General features: G+C 40.7%; 1 protein-coding gene across 1 annotated transcript in view; it reads left to right on the forward strand.

Moving 5' to 3' along the window:
- The window catches only part of CSMD1 (CUB and Sushi multiple domains 1), a 1974400-nt gene that overhangs the window by 1714436 nt on the left and 234294 nt on the right, over nucleotides 1-25670 (forward strand). The window contains exons 42-43 of the mRNA XM_088479751.1: nucleotides 17274-17462; nucleotides 19290-19467. Of these exons, the coding sequence (XP_088335877.1) occupies nucleotides 17274-17462; nucleotides 19290-19467 (367 nt within the window). The remainder of the gene's footprint in view (nucleotides 1-17273; nucleotides 17463-19289; nucleotides 19468-25670) is intronic.

A 25670-nucleotide genomic window follows, 5' to 3' on the forward strand; every position in this document is an offset into this window, starting at 1 on the left:
CGCACAAACTTAAAAAACACTACCAAATACATCAACAGCCAAACTTGCAAGTGCTTTCCATAGGAAACAATACAGCACGCAAATTTACAAAGAATCGAGTTTTGAAACTTGCACGGGAAATTTCCAAACTCGCACCAAAATAGACTTTTCAAATAGACTACCTCCTGTGTTTCAAGCTGCAATTAGTGGGAACACAATGATAATGCCTATAAAAGGGGCTAAATTAGCTGCATTTATTTATGTGAAGCAAAAATGGCAGTATATACTACCAGTGCTATTCACTGCATGTGGCTGGGATTTTAAAAAGGTTCTACCACCAGCCTGGAAGGACCCAGGAGCAAGAAACTGAGCAGGCTCATGAGGTAATGCAGGTACCACAAAGGCCTGTGCAGACCGCATTTTTTTAGACTGAGTTTCAACCTGAACGCATTGGCTGATGGCGAGGTCATACAGATGTTCCTGCTGAACCGTAACAACATATTCCATCTGTATGACCAAGTCAAACTGGACCTAGACCCTGACACAGCACGTTCCCATTCTGTCTCAGCCCTGCATAAGCTTCTGGCTGTGTTGCACTTTCTGGCTACTGGTAATTTTAGTGTGTGTGCCTGATTCAGCAACGTACGCAATTGCTATCGCAACTGCGATTTCATACGGAACGCAGCTGCGAAAATATGCTAATGCCTGCCACAGGTCAGCCAGCATAAAGATGTCCACTGCTGCTTTCTCATATCCGTAAAATGTCGCTCTTCTGTATACACATCGGTACCATCAACACACATTGCAAAGGTATGCATCATTTACAACAAGTCTGACCAGTTGCACACACTGCTAGTCTCATAACGGGCAGACATGCCTGCATTTTTCCGACCACCCCCCCATCACCACCCCCAAATGCTGACAACCTGTCACTTACTTTGTGATGGATTCCTTTGTGCATCTGTAATTTCAATGCGATCGCTGGACATGCACAGTGTGGCTTGTACGCATGCACAATGGCAAACAATTGCTCGACTGCATCTATAATTGCTATTGTGTACGCTGCTGAATCTGGCCCTGTGACTAGTAAAGTTCTCGGGATATTCTGATACTCATCGACATTCTGATGGTACCTAACTCAGGTAATGGCGGCATTCCAGCCACTAATGGATACCTGCGTCTGCTCCCCATGCCAGGAGTCACAGTGGCATGTAGTCAGGGTAGCTTTTTATAGCATTGTGGGCATGCCTAATGTCCTGGGTGCTATTGACTGCACTCACAACCGCTGCCCAGATGGCATTCTTGTGACGGGTCGATGTGCTGGCAGCCTTTCGTCCAAACAGCATGTGTTGGGATTTCATGACTTCCTGCACAAGAGTCATATTGTCCTCCACAGAGAATTTTACATTGCACCCCATCTTGGTCTTGCCCCTCTGCTTGGGCACCTCATCACTGCTGCCTGTACAGCTCAATAGTGCCTTCTCCACCTCACTCTCTCCCTGCTTCTCCTCTGCCTTGGGCATATTTCTGACCCCCTACCTATACAAGCACAAAACACACACACAAAAAAAGACAAACTAACACAAACCTCCTCTCCTACTACCCACACACACACCACACAAACACAAAAAAGCACGCACAGGACAACAGAAAAAAACACAATCAAGACAGAAAATTTAGACAAAGATAAATAACAAGACAATAAATAAGCACAAACCAACTTCCACACACTGAGCAGCAATCGACTCCACTAGTCAAAAACTCTCTAACACCACTAAACACACTCCTCACTGTCCCTCTGCAAACTCCTACCAACAAAAACCCTCATAGGTTGGGCTGTTTGTAACATTTTTATATGCTTGGGCAGTGTGTACCTGACATATGACAGCTTCAACCAATCAGAACATGTTTCTAGGATGATGCATGCATTCTCATACGTGTTTTACAAACACTACCATGCTCATGCATATTTATTATCATGTGTCTTTTGAAAATACATTGACATTTGCATGCACAATTTTTCTCACATGTCTTTTGGCAAAAACTCGCATGACAAAACACATTTTCATTCACCATCATAAAACATGATTTGCAAAACTCGCTGCTTGGTAAATTTGTGAGTTTGGTCTGGGAAAACTTGTGAATGTTCGTGGGAACCTGTCTGAGTTAAATCTCGCCTAAACATGATTTTTAGTAAATTTAACCCTTATAGTTAGCCTATTTACCACATAGCTTCCTTTGTATCTCACTAAAGGTGAGAGTTTATAGTAAGCTTCTGATATTATTGTACGAAGCCTTACATTCAGTAGTTCTTCTGTGGCACAATGCACTTCAATGCAATGAACAAGGTTTATAGATGCCCAACTTTTTAAGTCCACTCCCAAAATGTGATGACTCAAAACATTGAACAACAAATTGTGTGCATTTGGAAAGTATGCAATTCCTTATTGCAATATGGATTACAGTCATTGCATAGCCTTTTTCTCTTTATGATATTGCCTAAAGGCAGTGCTTTTTGCTTGGTGATATTAAGGCGTACACAGTACTGGTACATTTCTTTGGTGAAAATTTTATTTAACTAGTTCCATAAACAGAAAGAAACCAGTAAAATAACTTCAGAAATTAATAAAATATCTGTTGAACACTTACCCACAGTATGGAAGCTACTATAAATCTTATATCAACTTGTAAATTCAAATGAGTATCCCCCACTTTTTTTTCAAAGTACCTGTAACTTTATCCAGAGAAAATCACTGCTTAATAGAAACATCATCCTTAATAAAAAAAAAATATTCTTATGATCAAAATATTTAGCAGAAACTTGTTCGGTGGTTATTATTGGCAGACACTATGATGGTAGGTGGTAGCTATGTGTGATGGAGGTTAGTCCACACAGAATATCATCTTAACCAGATGATGGTATATTAACTGGTAGAAACATGTAAAGGATTACACAAAATGAACAACATGCAACAGTTACAGGGTACAAGGATTTCCCCAGTTGCCACCAGGAGCACACAGGGTATGCTGGGCAATCTGGTGTACCAGTCCTCAATCACTGTATATGCAGATTAAACAATGGTGGCACTGGGTTGTTTAATAAAGGTAACTGGTGACACAGTGTTTTTTGGGGGGTTTTGTGTCGAAAATACTCAGGAGCATGTCCATTCACTGGGATGGATTAGATATAAAGATGGTAACTTGTGAATGTGCAGTAGTGCAGGTCAGAGGTCATGCCACCAGGAGTCTCTGGGTCCTAATGCCCAGGGGCTATGTAATAAAGAGACAGCGCAGAGTGATTCTGTAACAGTTATTATGTGGCAATTGTGATTTTTGTGATTTCCCATAGTGTTAATGAGAAGAAAACACTTCATTCCCCATCTTTATATGGAATGGTTTGCAACATGTAAAATTACCTTATTAATATAAAATAGAAACAGGGCTCCATCTCTAGTGATACTACAGTTACTACATACACTTTGGCCCATATTCAAGTAGTCTCTGACTTTTCGCCTATTGTACTTTCCACCGCATTCGCCTTTTTGTGATATGAATTCGTGGTACACACGTCCCCGCTTTTCACCCTATTCAATTGCAGAACAGGCAAAAAGGTAAATAGGCGAATGCATAACAGGCGGAAAGTACTGAATAGAATGGGGGAATCAGTTTGTACCCCAAAACAAGATGCAATGACACTGGAAGTCATTACAGATGTGTACTATCAACTCTATTAAAAGTACTTTGTGTCCTTAAGTTGTATTAAAAGCTTTGTAGAACCTTTTTTGTAAAAGTGGTAAAGAATGATATAAAACAGTATTTTGTGGTTAAAATAAATAGTCCAGTCAAATTTGGGGTACTTGAAAATGGGTGCTAGTATATTTTTGTGTCTCTAAAGGGTACTTTTAAAGAAAGTGAAAAATCCATCTGCTGCATGCACCTGCTATCCTAAAAACACCTGGCCCATCCAAACAGCCCCCCCAAGAAACCTGTTTTGCTATTTTTTAAGTCTTAATCCTTGTCCCCCCACTTTTTTCATTTTCACCCCCAAAATGATGGCTTTTTGGGGGTTTTCTGAGGTAGTTTTTTTTATTTATTTTATCTGTTTTGTCCTTTGGGTGGGTGTCCAAAGGGTTCTGAATCATTTCCCCACATTTGCACCCAAAAATAAAGATTTTGCACTTTTTTCCACCTGCCATTAATTGGAGAAACTTTTCTGCCTGTTTCAGTGTATTGATTTTCTGCTTAGGTGAAAACATCCTGGATATGAGACACAAGCAGGCGAAAAGCGACAGTAGGCAAAACTTTTTTGCGGATTACGGCTTTTCGCTTCTTTTTGAATCCGGCCCTTTATGTTTGACTAAAGTTTATTAATTAGTGCAATAAAAAAGAATAAAAGATGTGTTGATGAGGTTTAGGAGGAACACTTTATTATACAATTAGTGCAATATAAAACATGCATATACACATATTGGGGCTGATTCTGATTGTGGGAGCAAACTAAAAAAAGCAAAGTAACTTTGTATCTTGAACAAACCATGCTGCAATACAAGAGGTGCAAATACATTTATTTATTATGTTTGCATGCAGGGTAAATACTGGCTGCTTTTGAATGTAGCTCACAAAAGCTGGGCAGCTTTATTTTTACAGATTGAAATCTCTCTGCCCATTTTACATCTGTCCCACTTGCAGTGCAGCATGGTTCTGCCAAGGTGCAAAGTTACTTGCTCTTTTTTGCTTTGCCCCCAAATCAGAATCAGCCCCATTATATGTTCAATTAGATTTTTTTTTTAGAATGACATTTTAAAAGCTGTAGAAAGGTATTCTCTTCCCATATGCTTATTAAATCTGTCTCCTGACCTATAATATGTGATACAATTTTCAGCTGACTCACCAGGCACAATATTCTTATTTATGTTCCTTTATGTTCCTAGCCTGTATGCAGGTTACACTAACAAACAATAGATAAGAAACTGCAGTTATCTTTTTTGCTATTGAGTTTTAAAACAGTGCAGATATATTACAAGCTTCTGAGAATAGATATGTCTTTGGGGTTACCATATACTGTAGATTCAGGTCACAAAAATAACAACCTTGAAATATTACTGTAATTTTCTCCTGAGTGTAGCTAAAATGGAAGCAGAAGAAATCCTCAGCTTTGTACGATGTTCACAGTTTTACAATTTTATGGAGAGTCTTAGGGCTCTATTTACTACAATCCGCATATTGAATGCGGATTGTACTGTGATATTACCGAGTGAATTCGCATTGCGAATTTAGGCAATATCACAGGGATTTACTATAAATCCCTTGCAGGGACAGAGCTTGCGATAAAGCTCTGTCCCTGCGGATCCCATCCGCACTCTAGTCGCGGTATTTTCGGAAAAAATACCGCGACTAAGAGCCCGCGCATGCGCTGACCCACCATCGCTACTACCCCCCACCGACGCTAAGCCCCGCCCCCCGGCGCTAAGCCCCGATCACCTGATGACCGGGCCCCAGTGCACTGTGGGAGACCAGCTGACCGGAGAGGAGCCATCACCGGAGGCCCAATCACCGGTCCCTGGATTCAGGTAAGGAAAAAAAAAAAATTTTAATTTTTTTTTCTTTTTTTTACAGTAATCAGCTTGCGGTCTACTTAGACCACATAGCTGATTACTGGTACCGGCTCCCGCCTCTGCTCTCCCCGTTAGAGCAGAGTGGGAGCCCGGTAACCGGGGGAGACCCTGGATAACGCCACCTCCAGGTGGCGTTATTATCACAGGGCTTCCCCCAGTATTTTTTTACAATTTATTTTTAGTAACTTGCACACAGATCACATTTCCCATTACAATTATGGGAAATGCGATCTGCTTTACTAAAAATAAGTGATACTGGGGGTTGGAGTAGAATTTTACTAATTCTACTCCAATTGCCCTGTAATAACTACAGGTGAAACTAAAATAATGTGAAAAGGGTGCGAAAAAACCCTTTTTCACTTTATTTTAGTAAAAATAATGTTAATAAATAGAGCCCTTAGTCATAATAGCCAAGGGTTAGTAATATAATACTGACATTCAGATTACTTTCTAAAACTGCTCATTGTGGGCCTGATTCAGAGGTGAAAGCAAGTGCAGCCATGACTGAGTCTTTATGCTAATGACGTGGGCAATGGTCTTCTTATTGAGACACCCACTGGGAGTATTAAGTAGCACCATCAGAGATTTCACTAGCCCAACGAGGCACAGAGGACCTCATTCCATACATGCCTACCCTCCCGGTTTTCGCGGGAGGCTCACGATTTTTCGGGTAACCCCCGCACCCCCGGAAGGGTAGGCATTTCTCCCGCATTCTGCCCACTTCCTAGTGAAGTGGGCAGAATTAGGAGAATACCCGCGGCAATCGCGGGTCTCCGTGAAGGGGGCGGGGCTTAAGCTGTGATTCTGCATGAATCACAGCATTTGGCCACGCCCCCTATGTAAATTGTGCCCAATCGCGGCAATTTTACAGTGAGGGGGCGGGGCTTAATGACGCGACTCGTCAAGCCCCGCCCCCGTCGGCCCCCTGCTGCTTCTCTTACCCGGGCTTCTCCCGGGAAGAGAATATTAAAGGTAGGCAACCCTGCCTCATTCAGAGGCGGTACCACGGAGCAATTGGACGTAGCGAGCGATGTTTTTTTCAACTGCGCATGCACACACATGGCAGTGCGCGTGCACAAGACTGTCTTTCCGACCGCAATCCTCTTGCTCGCTAGTCACTACGAGGTCGTAGCTGTGATTGACATTTCATGCCATTTGTGGGTGGTTACAGGGGAAGGTGCTTGTGAACGGGGGTGTGGTGGCGTGAACGCAGGCGTGGTTGACCTTAAAAAGGGCGTTTTAAGGACGTGCACATATTACTGAGCGAGTCATCACACACGTCATCTCGTTGCAATAACGATGCTACTGTTCGCAGTGCTAAAGGTAGCCCCGCATGGCACGCCTCCAAATAATGTCAGGCTGGGGGTAAAGCCCACCCTCCATCACTGGCTGGGCTTCCCCTAGCCATCTGCCATCAGTGGAAGGATGCCGCGAGCATGCCATTCACACTCCCAATTTGACCACCCACAGGCCACTTCAGCCCACGGGTGAAACAGCGGGACAGTAGTGTCCTGCTGACAACGGGATGTTGGGGAGTGGTGTGCCCTCTATGGGTGGAGCCCCTGTGCGCCCGCACTAGTCGAACACCCCTAGAGCCGGTCCTGCATATGGCTAGCCATCCTCATGTTAACTTCCAGGAATGCTCACTGAAATCCCCAGATCTTGCATCCAAATTCATTCTGCATCTTAAAGCGGTAACCAATGGGATGTATGCGCAGTGTTTAGCTATATTATTTAAATTTACAATTTTAATAAAGTTTTTCTTTTTTTAACTTTTCAAGCATATTACAAACTTCCTAATAAAAAGCTAAATAAACATTTTGATATTTTCAGAATATTCCAATAAATTCATATGGACAGGATGAAAACTGTGCTCTAGTAGCAGTGTAAAACATGCTGTTTTGTTAGATTTCTTGTTTTTATGGTTTATGTTCTGTAATTTCATATGACTGCTTTGTATATATTTATATTCAACTTATTTTAGAGAACCAAAACTTAATCATTATATATATATATATATATATATATATATATACATATATATATATATATATATACACAGTATGCAATTGAACATAGCAGCTGCATTAATGGGATTATACTTTTAAGGAACTGATATTTTTATATGTTTTATGACTATACTTGCTGTGTAAAACATTGGTTTGAAATGTACAGTAGTGCACTAAGTAATACTAAGTACACTGTATACATTCATAAGTGTGAAGAGAAGTGTTCAATTGTTATATCTAGATGACTTTATTGTATCTGAACAAAAACAACAAACTTGACATGTCTCACTCATATAATTAAACAAAAGCTAGAGAAAAAGGCATTGAGTATAGAATTACCTGTTACCATACACTAAATTTCATTGAACATTTTTAAGAACACTAAAGCAAAAGAAATTCTTTTTATGGCTTTTTCCATGTTAAATTAAGCTTTGTTTTACTAACGCTCTCCCACTCTCACAAACTAGGAGTGAAAATATCAGAAACAGAAACTCCTTTAACCACTTGCCTGGCACAGTCGTATCAGATACGACCATACCAGACAAGGCTTTCCCTGACATGGTTGTATCTGATACGACCAGTCAGAAAAGCTCAGTGGGCGGCTGCTTGAAGATTATCTTCTAGCAGCCGCCAATCTCAGAGGGACCTTCCAGTCCCTCCGCACTCTTGAGTCAGCCTGGCACCCGCAACTCCCACACCCAACAGTAGCAGCGTCATTGTCATTCCCACACCCCCACCCTTCTGCCCTGCATGCGGCACCACAGCGGGACACACACCCAGCAGCTGCAGATGTCAGAGTAGCCACCAGGAAAATAACAGCCAGCGCTGTCGGTGCTGTAGTTTCCTCCCTCTTCCCCCCTGTAAGCGGCAGCCCTGTGGGTCACACATCCAGCGGCTGCAGATGTCAGAGCAGCCGCCCAGAAAATAACAGCCAGCGCTGTCGATGCTGTAGTCTCCTCCCTCCCCCCCTGGAAGCGGCAGTCCTGCGGGACCCACACACCACAGCTGAACATGTACACAGCGTGCTAATAGTGCTGTCATCCTCTCCCTCCCCCAGCCCTGCTAGAGCCTGGTGGAACAGCTCCACCCCTCGAGGTATACCCTGCCTTCAAATATATATATATATATATATATATATATAATGTACTTGAAATCATAGGCGGCACTCGGAGGCTAATGACATGAAACCCTCAAAAGAGGGACTTTATTCGGTCAGTCTGACAGACTGACCGAATAAAGTCCCTCTTTTGAAGGTTTCATGTCATTAGCCTCCGAGTGCCGCCTATGATTTCAAGTACATTTTGCATTGGGGGTGCTGTCCTCCTGGAGGGCACCGGAGCAAGGTGGGACTATTTGTCCACTGACACAGAGTGAGCAAGTGCCAGAGTACCGTTTACCTATATATAGATATATATATATATATTCAAAAATGGGGTAGTACACGGCGCTGAGTCCTGAAAAAGTTAATGTTATCCCAAAGCAATATCAGTAAATCAAAAGATGCACTCCCCACACGTATAGGGTGGCTGCTCCTACTCCCATATACTGCTGCCCAAGCAGCGTCAAAATCTGTAAAACAAAAAGGGTGGAGAAAAGAGCGCCTCCTAGTGCATTAAATAAGTAAATGATGTAACCATCACCAAAGATAATCACCCTCTGTGTAGATGGGGGTGTACCTTATATAGTGGAATTCACCACTTATTCAACAGCAAGAACAATCACAATGATTCCTTATTTGTCCAACTTCTGGAAACCCTCAGGCTTTTCCCTCCATATAGACCAAAGTGAATCTTGTGCTTAAGTTCTGAGGCTGCTTGGTTACCCTGCAGGAAAGCGCTCTTTTCTCCACCCTTTTTGTTTTACATATATATATATATATATATATATATATGTGTGTGTATATATCATATATATCATATATATATAGCCCTCAACCGATGCTGTGGTCTCAATCAATGTTTCTGTCAATGCCCATCACTACTATATACCATAAAAGTTGCCATTTTTAAGGTATACAGCTTGTAAAAAAAAAATGTAAATCATGTTGGATAGTTTTAAATAGCTGTTCTTGACCTAATTCAATCATAAAAATATCGACAATTTCGGGGCGGCTTTTGGAAAAATAATTTGTCAGTTAAGTGTTTAAAAGACCACTTAATATTGGGGGCCTGATAAAGGAATAAGTGCATGTGATTGAGCAAAGCATGATAATACACTATTAAGGGCATCACCCTGCATTTGATATGCCAGTCATCATCATCATCTTGATAACTGGTATTTTGTGTTTTGGCAGCACCAACGCTAGAATAGACTTGTAATGGCTGAGAGGGGAAGAGCTGGTTTGGATAACTCGAGAGTGCAGAGAAGACGTACCCATGTTCCCCAATGTACATAGACAACCAGGAGCCATAGCATTTCTCATACAGTGACCACACCCTCCCAGAACCTGGACTCATCAATAGTCTTGGCGGCCTTAGCTGGGAACACTATAGCATGAAAACCTGAACTATTGGGCCTCTGCCAAAATGAGGGAAATAGGGCTACTCCAGGGAAAAACAGGCCAAAGGTAAAGCATTAGAGCTTATGCCACACCTCTAAAGCAGTGAGCAAGGTTGTAAAAAGATGTTAGAAACATTTCTAAAAGTGGAAATTAGACAGACACCATTGAAAAAAGTGTTTTATTTGTATAGTCACTACACACTTGCTCACCATCTCATTTCTCTCCTGGTTTATGGGAGTCCTCTTCTTGCTTGAAAGTTTAAAAATTAACAATTAATCAATGACATTTCTGCTCCTCACAGGACCACATTGCAAGTCATTCTAAGCAAAATGAGTTGCTTTGCTTTGTTTAGATGGAGCATAGGAAAAGTCACAATGTACTTGGGCTGATAAAACTCTTTTCCGTGGTCTGTGTGATACCAGCCCTTCCCTCTCTTATCATGTCAGCTGCAAGGTGCTCTGTGTGCATTCTCTCTTTGAGCATGTGCAGGAGGAAATTAGACAAGTTGCACTATTTAAAAACATCTACTCTATAGCAAGTTTGATTCCATGTTTAGCTGTACCATTGAGAGTGAACATGCACACCTACCTTACCAGGTTTAAATGTATGTGCATCTTTAAAGTTTTAAACCAGTAGGAGGACATCAGGAAGAATTATGTCAGGAGGTAGAGGAAAAGTGCCTACATAAATTAAAATGTAAGCAACTACATTACTGTAAAGTAGTGATGTGGGTTTCTTTACTCTTAAACTGCATTCTTAACTATTGCAGATTTGATTCTGAAAATCTAGTATGTGGTATTCATAGGATTTAGCACTGTGAATTCTACATAACTGCTACATGCAGTTTAAAACTACAAACTTCATGATTAACCCTCATCCCCAAATTTTTTTCTGAACTACACACCTCAATTAGTGATATCATTTGAGTTATCTTAAGCCTAATGTCACGATCTGCTACAAAGAATTCCTCTGTGGAGGACAGAGAGACGGGGGTTTAGATGGCTAGAAAGCAGCTAGTCCAAGTTCCCTCAATAAAGGTCAAACCCAGGTGTTGGCTAGACCTAGCCAGAGGCGCGGAGTCTAATTTACTCGGTAGTCTTCACCAGTGACCCCTCCAATTGGGATGTAGGTTTTGCCGCACTGAGGAAGCAGGTCGCAGCCCCCTGGCTAGGTACCTGGAAGAGATGAGGATACTAGAGAATGACACGCTAATACTTGTACACAGGAGATCAGTGTGTGAGCTGAATGCTTGAACACTGGAGATTAACTGAATACTTGAACACAGGAGATGAATTGAATGCTTGAACACAGGAAATTAACTGAATACTTAAACACAGGAGACCAGCGGGTGGGCTGAATACTTTAACACAGGGGATGAACTGAATACTTGAGCACAGGAGATTAACTGAATACTTGAACACAGGAGACAAACTGAATACTTGAACACAGGAGATGAACTTAATACTTGAACACTGGAGACAAACTGAAAACTTGAACACAGGAGACAAACTGAATACTTGAACATAGGATATGAATTGAATACTTGAACACAGGAGATGAACTGAATACTTGAATGCAGGAGACAAACTAAATATCTGAACACATAATACGAACTGAATACTTGAACACAGGAGTGCACTAGAGAATGTTATAGATCCTAGTCACAGGTTTGCTTGAAGAACATAGGAGGATGTACTGGGATTTACTAGAGATCCAGCTGAGAGCTAACTAAAATTAGCATGAAGCAGACACCACAGTAACACAGGGAGGCTGCAAGAAAGCTAAGCAGAACACTAAAAGACAACAAAGGATTTGTAACATGAATACTGGAGTTCTGAGAGAGAGCTAAAGTAACACTGCGAATTAGCATAGAAGCTAATACAGGTAACACTGGAGAACTGCAAGTAGGCTGAAGCAACACTCTGAAGGAAATAACACAGTGAAACACTGGTGAGTATCACAGTTACTGGAACAGCGAATTTGAACCACAGTTTCCTGTTCCTGGAGTCAGACTTAAATACCCCTGGGTAGCTGATCATTGGATCAGAGAATCAGCTGAGTGACCACAGGACTACCATTGGGAGAGACTAGTCAGGTGATATGGACTAACATGGCTGCACCCATGCCCACCACCCCAGAAACCAGGATGCATGCACAGAAGCCCTAGCAGGCCTTGGGGAGAATACTGAGTCACCACTCACCTCCACTCCCAGCGACTGAACCCCTAAGCCCATGGACACTGGCGCAGAGGTGAGTAGTGGCTGATCCCAGGCCACATCCTTACACCTAACAACTGCTGCTGGCTCCAGTATTTTTGTCTCCTACTGGTCCCAATCCACAAGCTTTTTCACCAGTTCTTGAACCCTTCTATTCTGTCTCTGCTGTCTTGTACATTGTGTGTTCCAGCAGTTCCTTCAGTTAGAGCCCTACTTCCTCACACATTTAATGACTTAATTTCAAGCTGTGTCCTGGTGTCTGTAGGTGGTGGCACTAGTTCAGTATGTGGTCAGAATCACTCATTGTTCCATTCATGAGAACATTAATAATGAATTTGGTTATGGAGGGTAAACCATTTTGTCAACATTTTTAAAGATTTTTCAGGGACACTTCACTGCTGATCTGGTGCTCCCACACTGGTTAACAGAGAATTGGAGGGTTTTATAGAAATACAATCCCCATTATATAAAATTTTAGTAAGCATTGGTCATTACTAAAATAAGAAAAAAGGTAAATCAGTAAAGATTGGGGCTATCTCTGGAAATTAATTATTTTTAATGAAAAGGGTCTCCCAAACACGCTTCAAAAAATGCTTACCAGTTTCACAGGTGCTAATTATGCAGTCATACACATACATATATATATTCTCAAAACAATCGTTTTATTAACATGCTTGAAAGCATTTTACTAAAGAGCAATAGTTATACAACAATGTTTTTACTGAAGCTCACTCCCCTTATCTATCTATACATAGTTCCAAGCCTTTATCCATCCATGTACCACACTGCTCCCATTCCTTCTCCATGCACTCAACTGTCCTGTTTCTTCCTTAATATATTCTACTGCCTCATTCTCTTTAACCATCCACATCCGAGACCTCCCTTATCTCCTATGTATTACAGTATATTGCCTATACTGCACTGAAGCTCCAAAGTTGATAAACGTGTTCTTTAAGATATCTGTTGGTATCCACAGCAGAGTATCTAACTGCAGATTGACACTTGTCTATTGGCCTCATTAACTAAAACTTGCAGCCATGCAATTGAGTATGGATGGTTTCGAGCTGTGTGATTTACAAATCCACTGATGCTAAATCTGTAATGCTAAACTAAATGTTTACCAAATATATTTAATATAAAGAAACTTACACCTGGTTGTAACAATGAAGTCATGTTTAAATATACATTCCTGATAAAATCAAGAGCATTGTACAATATATAGAGCACAAACAAATTTTGGGAATGCCTTCTCTGCTTCCACTTCTGTTTGTCCCACACTAGCTGCTGCATAAGATGCCTCAGCTGCAGAAACAGAGTCTGTGTCAGAAATAAGAAGCCATTTCTCTCTGACATAATCACTCTGCACCTCTGGTAACTAATAAGAAAGAGACCTGTCCCCAACTCAGAAGCTAGATTTACAGTCAAGGCAATGCAGCTGTAGGATAGATACGGAAGAGAACATTTGACTGCATGCAATCGCTATGTCTCCAATCAAAATGTCAACACTAGAAGGTTGACATTGATGATGTTGACATAAGTAAAATGTTAGCATTAGGGTTAGATATATAAACACATTAAAAAACATTGTTAGCATTTCAACAATGTCGATATTACATCAGTGTCGACATGCTGTATGTTGACATGCTTAATGTTAAAATTATGAACATGTTGATTTGTTCAATGTTGACATTACAAGCATGTTAACATTTCATGTTAACATATTAACTTAAATAATGTAGACCTACAGTATTTAAAATCAACATAATATACCACACCCCATTGGACAATAGTTAGAGCTGCAGTGTGAACTGAAAAAAAGACAAGGATTTAACTGATTGCAGGAAAGATTTGAGGGTGATTATTCAAATATAAATCAAGGGTGGAGACATAGGAAGGGCATAGTTAGCAACATGGCAAAATAGTTTCCAAGGACACCTTGGATGCTGAGATTATGCATATAAGCACATTATGCACGTTACTTTCTTGACAAACTTAAGAGTACTAAAATCCCCATGTTTACTTAATATAATTAGAACATTATTTGTTTTACAAATACTCCAATTCAATAAATGTGACATTCTAAATTGTATACAATCAGAATAGATGTTAAATGTTGCATTTAAAAAATAATAAATTAGGACTTGTATTGTATAGAGTTACTGATGAATTTTGAATATAGAGATATCTAAAGGGTCAACATTTTCCAAGGACAAGTCTTTAAAATCTGTAATTGTCCCTGGATGTTAGGGACAGATGACACCTCTGGAAGATAGAAGAGCAAAAAGGGATAAAATATCTGGGAAATTGAACCACTGCAAAGGAAGGAAATGTAAAGTTCAATACTTTGTAAACATGAGGAAGAGTGGTGTAGAGAAAAGAGGGTAACAATAAGCAGGGGTGTGGCAGACAACAGACAAAAGACAAGTGGGGAATCAAGAATGACAGACATGAGATAAGGATGGGAAGACTTTAGATTCAGTAGTAAGGTTATCAGCTACCATATTTCCTGCTATCAAAACCCCATGTATAGTATAGATACTAGAGATAATATGGGGTAAATTTACTAAAGTGAGAGTTTTTATAAGTGAGTTTTAAAAGTGATGTTGCCTATAGCAACCAATCAGATTCTAGCTATTATCTTCTAGAAGGTGCTAGTTAAATGTTAAGTAGAATCTGATTGGTTGCTATGGGCAAAAAAAACTTACTTCTAAAATCTCTCACTTTAGTAAATCAGTTTACCACTCATATCATGGTGTCAGAATAATTTAAGATTATTTCTGATTGATTGAAGGAGGTTGCATTTTAGTCTGCCACAACAGTAGAGGGATCTCTTGGAAAGGTCTTTAATAAGAGAAATTGCCAAAGCTATGGTATTTATTATGTGCCTAGTGGAACTTACTATAGTAGAGATTGCTATTAACAGCTGTAATCATTGCAATCTTAAATTAAATGTCACATATGTGTGTCTGAATATTATTTCTTTCCCAGCATTTTGAAGCTGTAATAATGTGATATATTACTTTTGATGAAAATCTATGTTTCCCTGTAACACGTGCATTTCCTACTGAAAGTAATGTGTCATCTCAGACTTAATTACAGCATCTTAATGCCACATTATTTTAGATGGACAAAGGTGATATTCAAATATATCAGTGAGACATAGGATCTTCATTCATTTTTATACTTCTACAATGGGGACTAAGAAGTTAATATGCTTTTTATGAGTTTTGTGGCAAAATTTCAGAATATATATAATAATGTACCCATTTATGTTTCTAATGAAAGATTTATGGTTTGATTCTTATTCATACAGAATATTATATTATATACTTTTGAATTATGAACAATTTTTATTGAATTATACTATTTATATTTATGTTCATAAATTGTATTCATTTTGTAAGAACCAGAGTTTATTTTAAACAGTTTTTGCAAAAAATATCTCTCTAATAAACTATTTTTGTCCGGTTGTGAGCACAGGATTCACAACTTAGTCTTTTGTCATTGTTTCTGTGCATTTTAGAAACTAGTAAATGTTTAATCACACAAAGTGTGCTTGCTACTATTGCATAGCCACAACCCACATTTTCTAATGCCGCACCTCAAATTAGTCCATGTGAGGAAGGTTAATTTTTAAGGTTCAAACTGGGAGCTAATTTATCCATATACAAGAAAGAAGCCCACAATTATTCACTGTATTTTACTTATATTTCAATAAATGGCTTGTAGCGATATACATGTAAGAATTTCTTTCAACAAAAGAGCAGTTAATAAAACTTATTAGAAAGGGATATATATATATATATATATATATATATATACACTGTATATATAAACAAATATCTCAAAAGCGGCACTCCTCTATATACAAAATAAGCAAAAGGTGAAATGTTATTATCTGGTGCCTCTCGGTACTAGCATGGAACCTCATGTAGCCACATCCACAGATATCAAAAACAACGGCACTCAGGAAAAGATGACAGACACTGCTGTGTGTAACCAACATTTCAATGCTCTTACTGTTGAATTTTCGTCAGGGTGTGAAAAATGGCACTAATAAGAAGATTCAAACACCAGAGTTTTTTTTAAAAATCCATACAATGTACAGTATACAGCGACGTTTCGGGTAGCTGTGTGCCCTTTCTCAAGCTAGAGAAAGGGCACACAGCTGCCCGAAACATCGCTGTACATGGTATGGATTTTTAATAAACACTCTGGTGTTTGAATCTAGTTAGGAGTGCCATTTTTCTGCATTTATATTTTTTGTATCCTGGCACCCTAATTTAAATAGTGGTCCTTCGAGTGGCCATTTCTTTCAACATTATTATATATATATATCTATATATATATATATATAGTCAATTATAGATAAAGGGGCACTCACCAGATTCGTTTATAGGCAACAGTAAAATGTAATGCTTACCCTTCAGAAGCAGGCTCTCGATGTTTCGGTCAAACATGACCTTTATCAAGACCAACAGCAAAACAGCTGTTACTTTGGTAAACTAATGCTGTTTTGCTGTTGGTCTTGATAAAGGTAATGTTTGACCAAAACGTCGACAACCTGCTTTTGAAAGAAAAGCATACAATTTTACTGTTGCCTATGAACAACTCTGGTGAGTGCCCTTTTATCTATAATTGACTGTGTTTCCTTGGATCCATCTGGTTTCAAGTGGAGAGCACCCTGAACATTGTCTTGGATGGAGATGCGAGTGCGGACCTGTTCTGGATAGATATATATATATATATATATATATATATGTGTATACACATATAAATGTAAATGTGATCAATATGTATACATTGTTATTAATAGTTAGCAGTACTCTGGCCTTGTTTGGCATTGAGTCAATAGTGTTTGCCTTTACTGATACTGTTTTATAAAAGGTTGTATTTGTAAATTTTCCCCTGACTATCACTACCTTCTCTTTCAAGTTTTGACTTTATTTTTCAGCATATGAATTGCAAAACTGTCCAGATGCTCATCCTTTTAAGAATGGGTACATCATTAATTCTGATTATAGCGTGGGACAATCAATATCTTTTGAATGTTATCCAGGATATGTTTTGATAGGACACACTGTTCTCACTTGCCAACATGGTATTAATAGAAATTGGAACTATCCTTTTCCAAAATGTGAAGGTAAGTACATTATCTTGAGAGCTTGTCTGCCAAGTACTTCCTTTTAAAGTGCCTCACAAAACAATGTTGATGGCTCATTTCTTTAAGATTAATTAATAGAGAACTGAAATGTACTGAAGTCTGACTTTCCAAATAATTACAGTTTTTGTCAGTAAACTATTTTTTTTTATTTAACATTAATGCATCTGTATAAACAGCAAAGTATAAAATTATTTATTGTTTTGGAGATACGCATTGGTTCTTACACATTCAGTAAGGCTCTCTGGAGAAAACTAAGTATGATGGCATAAATTGGACAATTTACTGTGTGATTCATTAGCCCTAATGTTTTATTATTGTGTAAGTATTCAGCAGTTCTTCATAGTGCAATGATTGGGTCTGTTTTTTCTGCTTCACAAAACCTTTGTTGCTAAGGTTAATAATCTGAAGAAAAAATAGTCAATAACTTTTGTAGCCATGAAAGAACTTTAACAATGCTCATTTTATAGTGGCTGGCTTAAATGAAGTGGAGCACGCTGTACCCTCATTTAAACAAAACTAATAGCTACATTAAATATTTGTAAAGTGGAACATAAGCATTTTCATATGTGTAGTATAACAGAATGTAGCCTTTTCTGTTCTTCTCCTTGGTTTTACCTGTCAGTGTTCTAGTTAGAGCCATTTCATGCTTTTTTGTGATGTTAATAAAACTATATTATCTTACTGGAAAAAAGTGCCTCTCTGTGACCAATAATGGCTTAGGAAAATGGGAAGGTTGGTAATATAAAATGTATGGCTGCAATCATATCTGTTGGGAACACTCCAAATTCAAAGAGAGAACCAATATTACCTTTTCCTTATTTAAACAGGGAGACATTATCAGTACTTTACATTATATAGTGAACCTGTATCCCTCAACCTTATAAACCATCAAATTATATTTTGAATTTCAAATTTGAATTTGTATAACTGACTTTGTGGATAAGTTGCTTTTCGCTTTGAAATGTCATTGAATCTGCATTTCTCTTCTGTCCATGCAGTAGGTGCACAATGTTTTTCAGGATCATCGTGGCAGTAAAACATTAAGGGGGTGTTGTACTAAGCCATGGAGAGAGATAAAGTACCAACCACTCCGCTCCTAAATGTCATGTTACATACTGTATTTGAGAAATAACAGTTAGGAGCTGTTTGGTTGGCACTTTGTCTTGCAAGTTTGTTTGACATTTATTCATGTTGAGCATTTATTCATGTTGAGTCTATTTAATGCTATTGATAATGTCCTAAAATATTATGTGATTCCTGGGAACCCACTGATTTATTCAAATTGATTATACTTAGAGATGAAATCCTTTAAATCTTTGTACAGTATTTCATCCATTGGCATTTTAAATATTTGTTACCACAGTAACAGTTTTGGTTTCCACATAAATGCCTGAAATAAGTACTTACAAATTTAAGAAAGAAAATAGGCCTCAGTGTGAAATACAAAATTGTCTTCTAAAGGGTGTACATAGCTAAAATATTACCAGGACTAGTGGGGAATTCAATATGGTGAGGTGCAGATAGTGCATCTTGAACAGTGGTTTGTTGGCACTTTGCACCAATATCTTTGCTACTCTTACCTCGCACACCATAGAGGTACAAGGGATAATTATTGATGTGTACCGTAAGAGACGGTAATGTGCATAGCTGGACATAGTGGTAATGATGGGCATCACATTACATTGAATTAAATTCCCCCATAGAGAAATATCTGCCAAAGATCTGATTACATATTAAAGCTCAGTTTGTATGAGTATGAAAGCTTTTGGTTATTTCTGTATTTAATGTATATTGTTTCCCTTGCAGCACCTTGCGGATATAATGTGTCATCAGAGAATGGCACCATTTACTCACCAGGATTTCCAGATGAATATCCCAATTCAAAGGACTGTACCTGGTTTATTTCTGTTCCTCAGGGTCATGGGGTTTATATTAACTTTACTTTACTCCAGACCGAGCAAGTGAATGATTACATTGCAGTATGGTATGTGACCCATAGTAAATAAATTGCTTTTAAATTGATTATTTTTCCTTGACTCTGCAAGTATGTAATGGATGTGGGACTACAGCTTGACATTTTTAAGAAGTAAAATAATAACACATAAGGTCAGAACATGAATTTGGAAAACTAATCCATTTTTATAGATACATGCATAGCGCACATTAAATAAGTAATCAATCACTAACATTTTACCTCTCTCTTTGATACTTTGAGATTGTATTAGTAATAATATGGGAAGGTTGGTTAATACAGTGTGAAATGTATTGCAGTAAGTATGAACAACACATTTTTCATGTCACAACATTGTGTTTGCTAGAACAAATTATACTGTAAATATTCTACTGAGAACTCAAAAGTGCAAAACCATGGGACAGAAAATATAAGATATCATATTGCATGTGCACAGGTATATAAAATATATGTGGAATTGTGTTCGCCCTAGTGCAAATATAATAATATAGTGTAAAGTTTTTCAGTGCCATAACAATGTTAGGAATCCAAGGAGCCTTCTAATACCTGTAACAATTATTCCTTACAATATACATGTTTTCCCAAAGTTATAGTATGACATCAGTTATTTATATAGTGTACATATATTCCACAACACTTAACGGAGAATATTTAGTCATTCATATCAGTCCCTACCCCAGTGGAGTTTACAATCTAAGGCCCTCATTCAGAGCCACTCGCTAGCGGCAGTACGCTCGTTCCGAGCGATGTTCGCACATCTGCGCATGCGTACGGATCGTTATACGCATGCGCGAACCAGTCAGTGCGGCCGAAATTCATGTGCTCGCAATATAGCGAATGCCTGCTATTTTGAGTGACAGAATGAGGCGTATGTGGGTGGTAACAGGGGAAGGTGCTTGAAAATGGGGAGTGGAGATCCGAACGCAGGCGTGCTTAAAGGTCAAAACGGGCGTTTTATGGGTGTGCATAATTAATACAGCAGCGTCATTGACCACGTCACTGGGTTATTTTAAAGCCAGAACTGCTCGCAAAATAGCGGTTGAAAACACCAACCACAAGAATAGCGAGCAGTTCATACGCTGTACGATGTACTCGATTAATCTAATAAATAGCGGACATGACGTATGGTGCGTGCGGCCAGGGGGCGTTTTTATCAAAAAAACGAGCGTATGTTTTGCTCGCTCGTTCAGACTTAGAGGTGGGAACAGACTGCAATTTGCGAACGGATCATTTGAATAGCCACCCCTTGTTTTTGAACGAACGACCACAAATAGCGAACGGCTCTGAATCAGGCCCTATGTTCTCTACCACATGCACAAACACACATACACACAAGAGTTAATAGTCTTATTGGGAGTCAGTTAACCTACCAGAATATTTTTGAAGTGTGGGATAAAACTGAAGTACCAGGAGAAAACTCACGCAAGCATGAGAAGAATTTACAAACTCCACACCATTGTTAAAACCATGTTGGGAATGGAACCCAAGACCTCAGTGCTGCAAGACAGTAATGCACCATTACACCATTATATTTAACATGACTATATTTGAACATGTTTAGAGGCCTTCAGCAACTATTATTGAGCTGCAATGCTCAGTAAGTAAGCATTTCTGTGACAAAAGCTATCATACAACATGATAGGGTTTTAGATCAGCAACATTTGGGAAGCTATGGGTTGTCTATCTTTCATTCTGTATTTAAATTAACTTTTTATCCAGTTTCTCCTTCATCCACCAGGGGACACTGGAGCCTCAGTACAATGGAGTATAGGAGTGTGTTAACCGGGAGCTGGCACCTTTAAATAAAAAACTACTGGTAGCTAGCTCCTCCTCCTCTATACCCCCCCAGGTCAGTCTAAAAAATGTGCCCTGGGAGCCGGACGTAAGCCTCCTTAGGGCTCTGAAAATATGATCTCTATCAGCATGAGGACAGGCAGGAAGCCTACTGCCCCTGCCTGTCTGCGCTGAGGGAGCTGCCGGGGAGATCCTCACCGCTGCTGCATGCGGTTTGTGCTGAGGTCTCCTGCTACAGAGACCTCAGTTTCTTGGGTACCCAAAGACGCGCTGCATGCAGTGCACGTCGCGGGACCCAGTAGCATATGCCTGCCGCCGGCAGCACAGGCAGGGATAAGGTTAGTGTTCCCTGGCTCCCTGGTTAGCAGAGGAGCCAGGACAAGTATTTAGGAAGGCATTCACAGTGCGCTCCGCTAGCGCTGAGAGTGCCATAGCAGTGGGGGAGGAGCCTAAGTTTTCCTTCTGCTCCTGCCTCCCAGCAGCCTCAGCGCTTCCAGAAGGACGCTGGTGACCATTTTACACGCACTACAGGGTAGAGAGAGAGCTATGTCAGGAATCAGGCTAGTACTCTGTTTATCAGCACTTGCAATTTAATTCTTGTTATCAGCACTATTCTGTTAGCACTGCAAACATTATAGTTTATTTCCCTCTGTGCCCCTTTCAGCAGGGTCTCTGTGTAGTGTGATTGAAAAATCTGTTATTGCATTACTGTCCTTTTCTCTGTGTGCATGGGTGTGGTGTCGGTACTAGAGACATGTCTACCAAGGGGTCTAAAGCTGCACCAAAGTCTTTTTCATGTAAGTCTTGTGGTGAAAAATTCACACAGGGACAGTCTAATACTTCCTTACTGTGTGATAAATGTGTGTTTTTACCTCAAGATACTGATCTTGTAGTCCAGCCTAGGTGGTCTGATCAATTGACTGCAGTTATATCAAATCTGTCATGAGAGCTGGAAGCAGCTCGTAAGGACAGGGAGAGGCTGAGACAAACAACAGCTGAACCAGATTGGGCTCGCTCTCTGGCCAGATCTGTTGAGGGACTTACAAAAGCAATGTCCCAGGCCCCACCTGCTTCTTCTTCTCCTGCTCAGGTCCTTAGTAGGAGATTGATTCATAATCCCTTGCACTGGGTTGAGTCAGATGAGGAGTTGCAGGAAACTGAAGAGGGTGAGGTTCAGGAAGAGGAAACTTACATTCCTGAGGACCCCGAACCTGCATCTCAAAGCGTGGATGCTTTAATTTCAGCAGTACACCAGGTGTTGCATGTAGAGGATTTAGAGGTTACTGAAAAACCATCTATGTTCGGTAAAAGATTTAAACAGTTGTTACCTTTCCAGCATCAGAAGAGCTGGATGAGATTCTTTCTTCTGCATGTAAACACCCAGACAAAAAATTTCAAATTTCTAAGAAAAATCTGTCTTATTACCCTTTTCCACCTGACAGTAGGAGATTATGTGAAACTCCTCCAGCAGTGGACCCATCAGTAGCCCGTCTTTCTAAGAAAACAGTGCTTCCGGTGCCTGGCGTGGTTTCCCTAAAGGAAACCTCAGATAGGAAGATGGAACACACATTGAAATCCTTGTATACAGTTGCAGGGGTTTTGATTTGTCCAGCACTAGTTAGTTGCTGGGTAAATAAGGCCATTGAATCCTGGGCACTGCAGCTGGCTGAGGGGATTAAGAAAGGTACGCAAACTGACGACTGAATTCAGTTAGCCAATCAGATTGCAGAGTTGGCTGCTTTCCTCGGGGAAGTGTCTAAGGACATTTGTAATCTATCCGCCAGATCTTCAGCATTAGCTATATCTGCTAGAAGGGCTCTGTGGCTGCATCAATGGCAGGCAGATGCAGAGTCCAAGAGAGCGGTAGAGGCCCTTCCCTTTACTGGGGAGGTACTTTTTGGATCGGCATTAGATAAGTGGATCTCTCAAGCTACAGGTGGGAAATCCACTTACCTACCATCTGCAGCTCCTCCTCCTAGTAGAAGACCTTTGACAGGTCCCTCCTTTCGATCATTTCGTGTCTATGGAAGATTTAGAGGGCATTCCAGAGGAGGTCCAGCCTTCTCAAGAGGTTCCAGAGGCCGAGGTAGAGCTCCAGCATCAGCCGCCTCCAACACTCAGCAGGACAAGGCAGCTGCCAAGCCTGCCACATGACACCCTTCCTTCTCATTTGGGGGATCCCAGGGTTGGGGCACGCCTTTTACAATTCAAGGACATTTGGATCCAGTCTTGCCAGGATGCCTGGGTCAGGGACATCATTATTCACGGCCTGAAATTAGACTTCAGGGCCGGTTTACCTCTAGTTGCAGAAAAACGAGGAGAAATTCAGGAGACAATACAACATTTTTTATTGTCTCAGGTAATACTGAATGTTCCGACCCACCAGAGAGGTCAAGGGTTTTATTCCAGCCTGTTTGTGGTGCCCAAGCCGGACGGCTCCATGAGGCCCATACTCAATCTCAAGGATTTAAACACTCATCTTCAAGTTTCAAATTCAAAATGGAATCTCTCCGATCCGTTATAGCGGGTCTCGACAGGAACGAGTTTCTGGTGTCCTTAGACATAAAGGACGCTTATCTCCACATCCCAATCTGCCCCCCCATCAGGCCTTTCTTCGTTTTGCGGTCCTAGAGTCACATTTTCAATTCCAGGTCCTACCTTTCGCACTTTTGTCAGCCCCAAGAGTATTCACAAAAGTTATGGCGGCAATGATGGCCCTACTGCATGGTCAGGGAGTCGTCATTGTTCCATACTTAGATGATCTATTGATAAAGGCCTCTTCAGAAGCTTGGCTGTTAAGGGACATTCGCTTAACTCAGAGCATCCTCCTACAACATGGATGGATACTAAATTTCAAAAAGTCCTCCCTGATCCCTACACAGTGTTTACTATTCCTGGGAATGATACTGGACACAGTACAGCAAAGAGTTTTCCTGCCTCAAGACAAGGCTGCCTCCATTCAGCATATGGTGTGCCTGGTCTTAAAACATCACCGAGTGTCTGTACATCTCTGTATCTGCCTTCATGGGAAGATGGTAGCGGCTTTCGAGGCGATTCAGTATGCAAGATTTCACGCCCGGCCTTTTCAACTGGATCTCGTCTCCCAGTGGTCAGTATCCCACCTCTTTCTCCATCAGAGAGTTTTCCTGATGCCTCAGACTCGAACATCTCTCATTTGGTGGCTGAACCTTCCCCACCTGCTGGTGGGGAAAAGGTTTGCAGTGTGGGATTGGACCCTCCTCACCATGGATGCAAGCCTGAGAGGCAGGGGAGCAGTGACTCTGGGAAAGCATTTTCAGGGGCACTGGACGCAGCAGGAAGCCAGATTGCCCATAAATATCCTAGAGTTGAGAGCGGTATTTTATGCTCTCCAGCTGGCACATCCGCTGCTTCAGGGGCAGGCAATCACAGTCCAGTCAGACAACACCACTGCAGTGGCATATATAAACAGCCAGGGCAGCACAAAAAGCAGAGCCACCATGAGGGAGGTAACAAGGATTCTGCTTTGGGCAGAGGAATTTGCAGTAGCGATTTCTGCGATCTTCATCCCAGGAGTAGAAAACTGGGAGGCCGACTACCTCAGTCGGCAGGATGTTCATCCAGGGGAATGGTCACTCAATCCTCAGGTGTTCCAGCAACTAACTCTGAGGTGGGGCTATCCTCAAGCCGACCTTATGGCATCAAGGTTAAACCACCAACTACCAGTTTACTACTCCAGAACAAGGGACTCACGAGCAGCTGCAGCAGACACACTGATGGCTCCGTGGAAGTTTCATTACGTCTACCTTTTCCCTCCGTTTCTGCTCATTCTGTGTCTGCTTCAAAGAATCAAGCGAGAAGGGATCAAGGTGCTTCTGATAGCACCAGATTGGCCCAGATGAGCGTGGTACTCCCAGATACAGAATCTGTTAATAGACGAGCCATGGCCACTGCCTCTTCAGGACGACCTCCTTCTTCAGGGCCCATTTGTTTATCGTGACTTAAGGCGGCTTCGTTTGACGGCATCGATACTGAAAGGGCCATCCTCAGAAAAAAGGGTAATCTGTCTAGTGTGATTCCCACAATGATTCGGGCTAGGAAAGAAGTCACTTCTCAACATTACTACCACATATGGAAGACATATGTGGCTTGGTGTGAGAGACGTAGTTCTCCTCCGTCAGTCTTTAAGGTATCACGTCTCTTTTTTCTTCAGGCTGGTCTCAAAGCAGGCCTTCGTCTTGGTTCATTAAAGGTACAGGTATCCGCGTTGTCCATTTTCTTTCAGAGAAAATTGGCTTTGCTCCCGGATTTACAGACTTTTCTCCAAGGAGTTGTGAGGATTCAACCTCCTTTTGTGCCTCCCATGGCACCATGGGATTTTAATTTGGTGTTGGCCTTCCTCCAGTCTGATACCTTTGAGCCATTACAGAGAGTGGAGATAA

Source organism: Taudactylus pleione, unplaced genomic scaffold (genome assembly GCF_031769625.1).
Source record: "Taudactylus pleione unplaced genomic scaffold, aTauple2 ptg000244l, whole genome shotgun sequence".
Classification (NCBI taxonomy): Eukaryota; Metazoa; Chordata; class Amphibia; order Anura; family Myobatrachidae; genus Taudactylus; species Taudactylus pleione.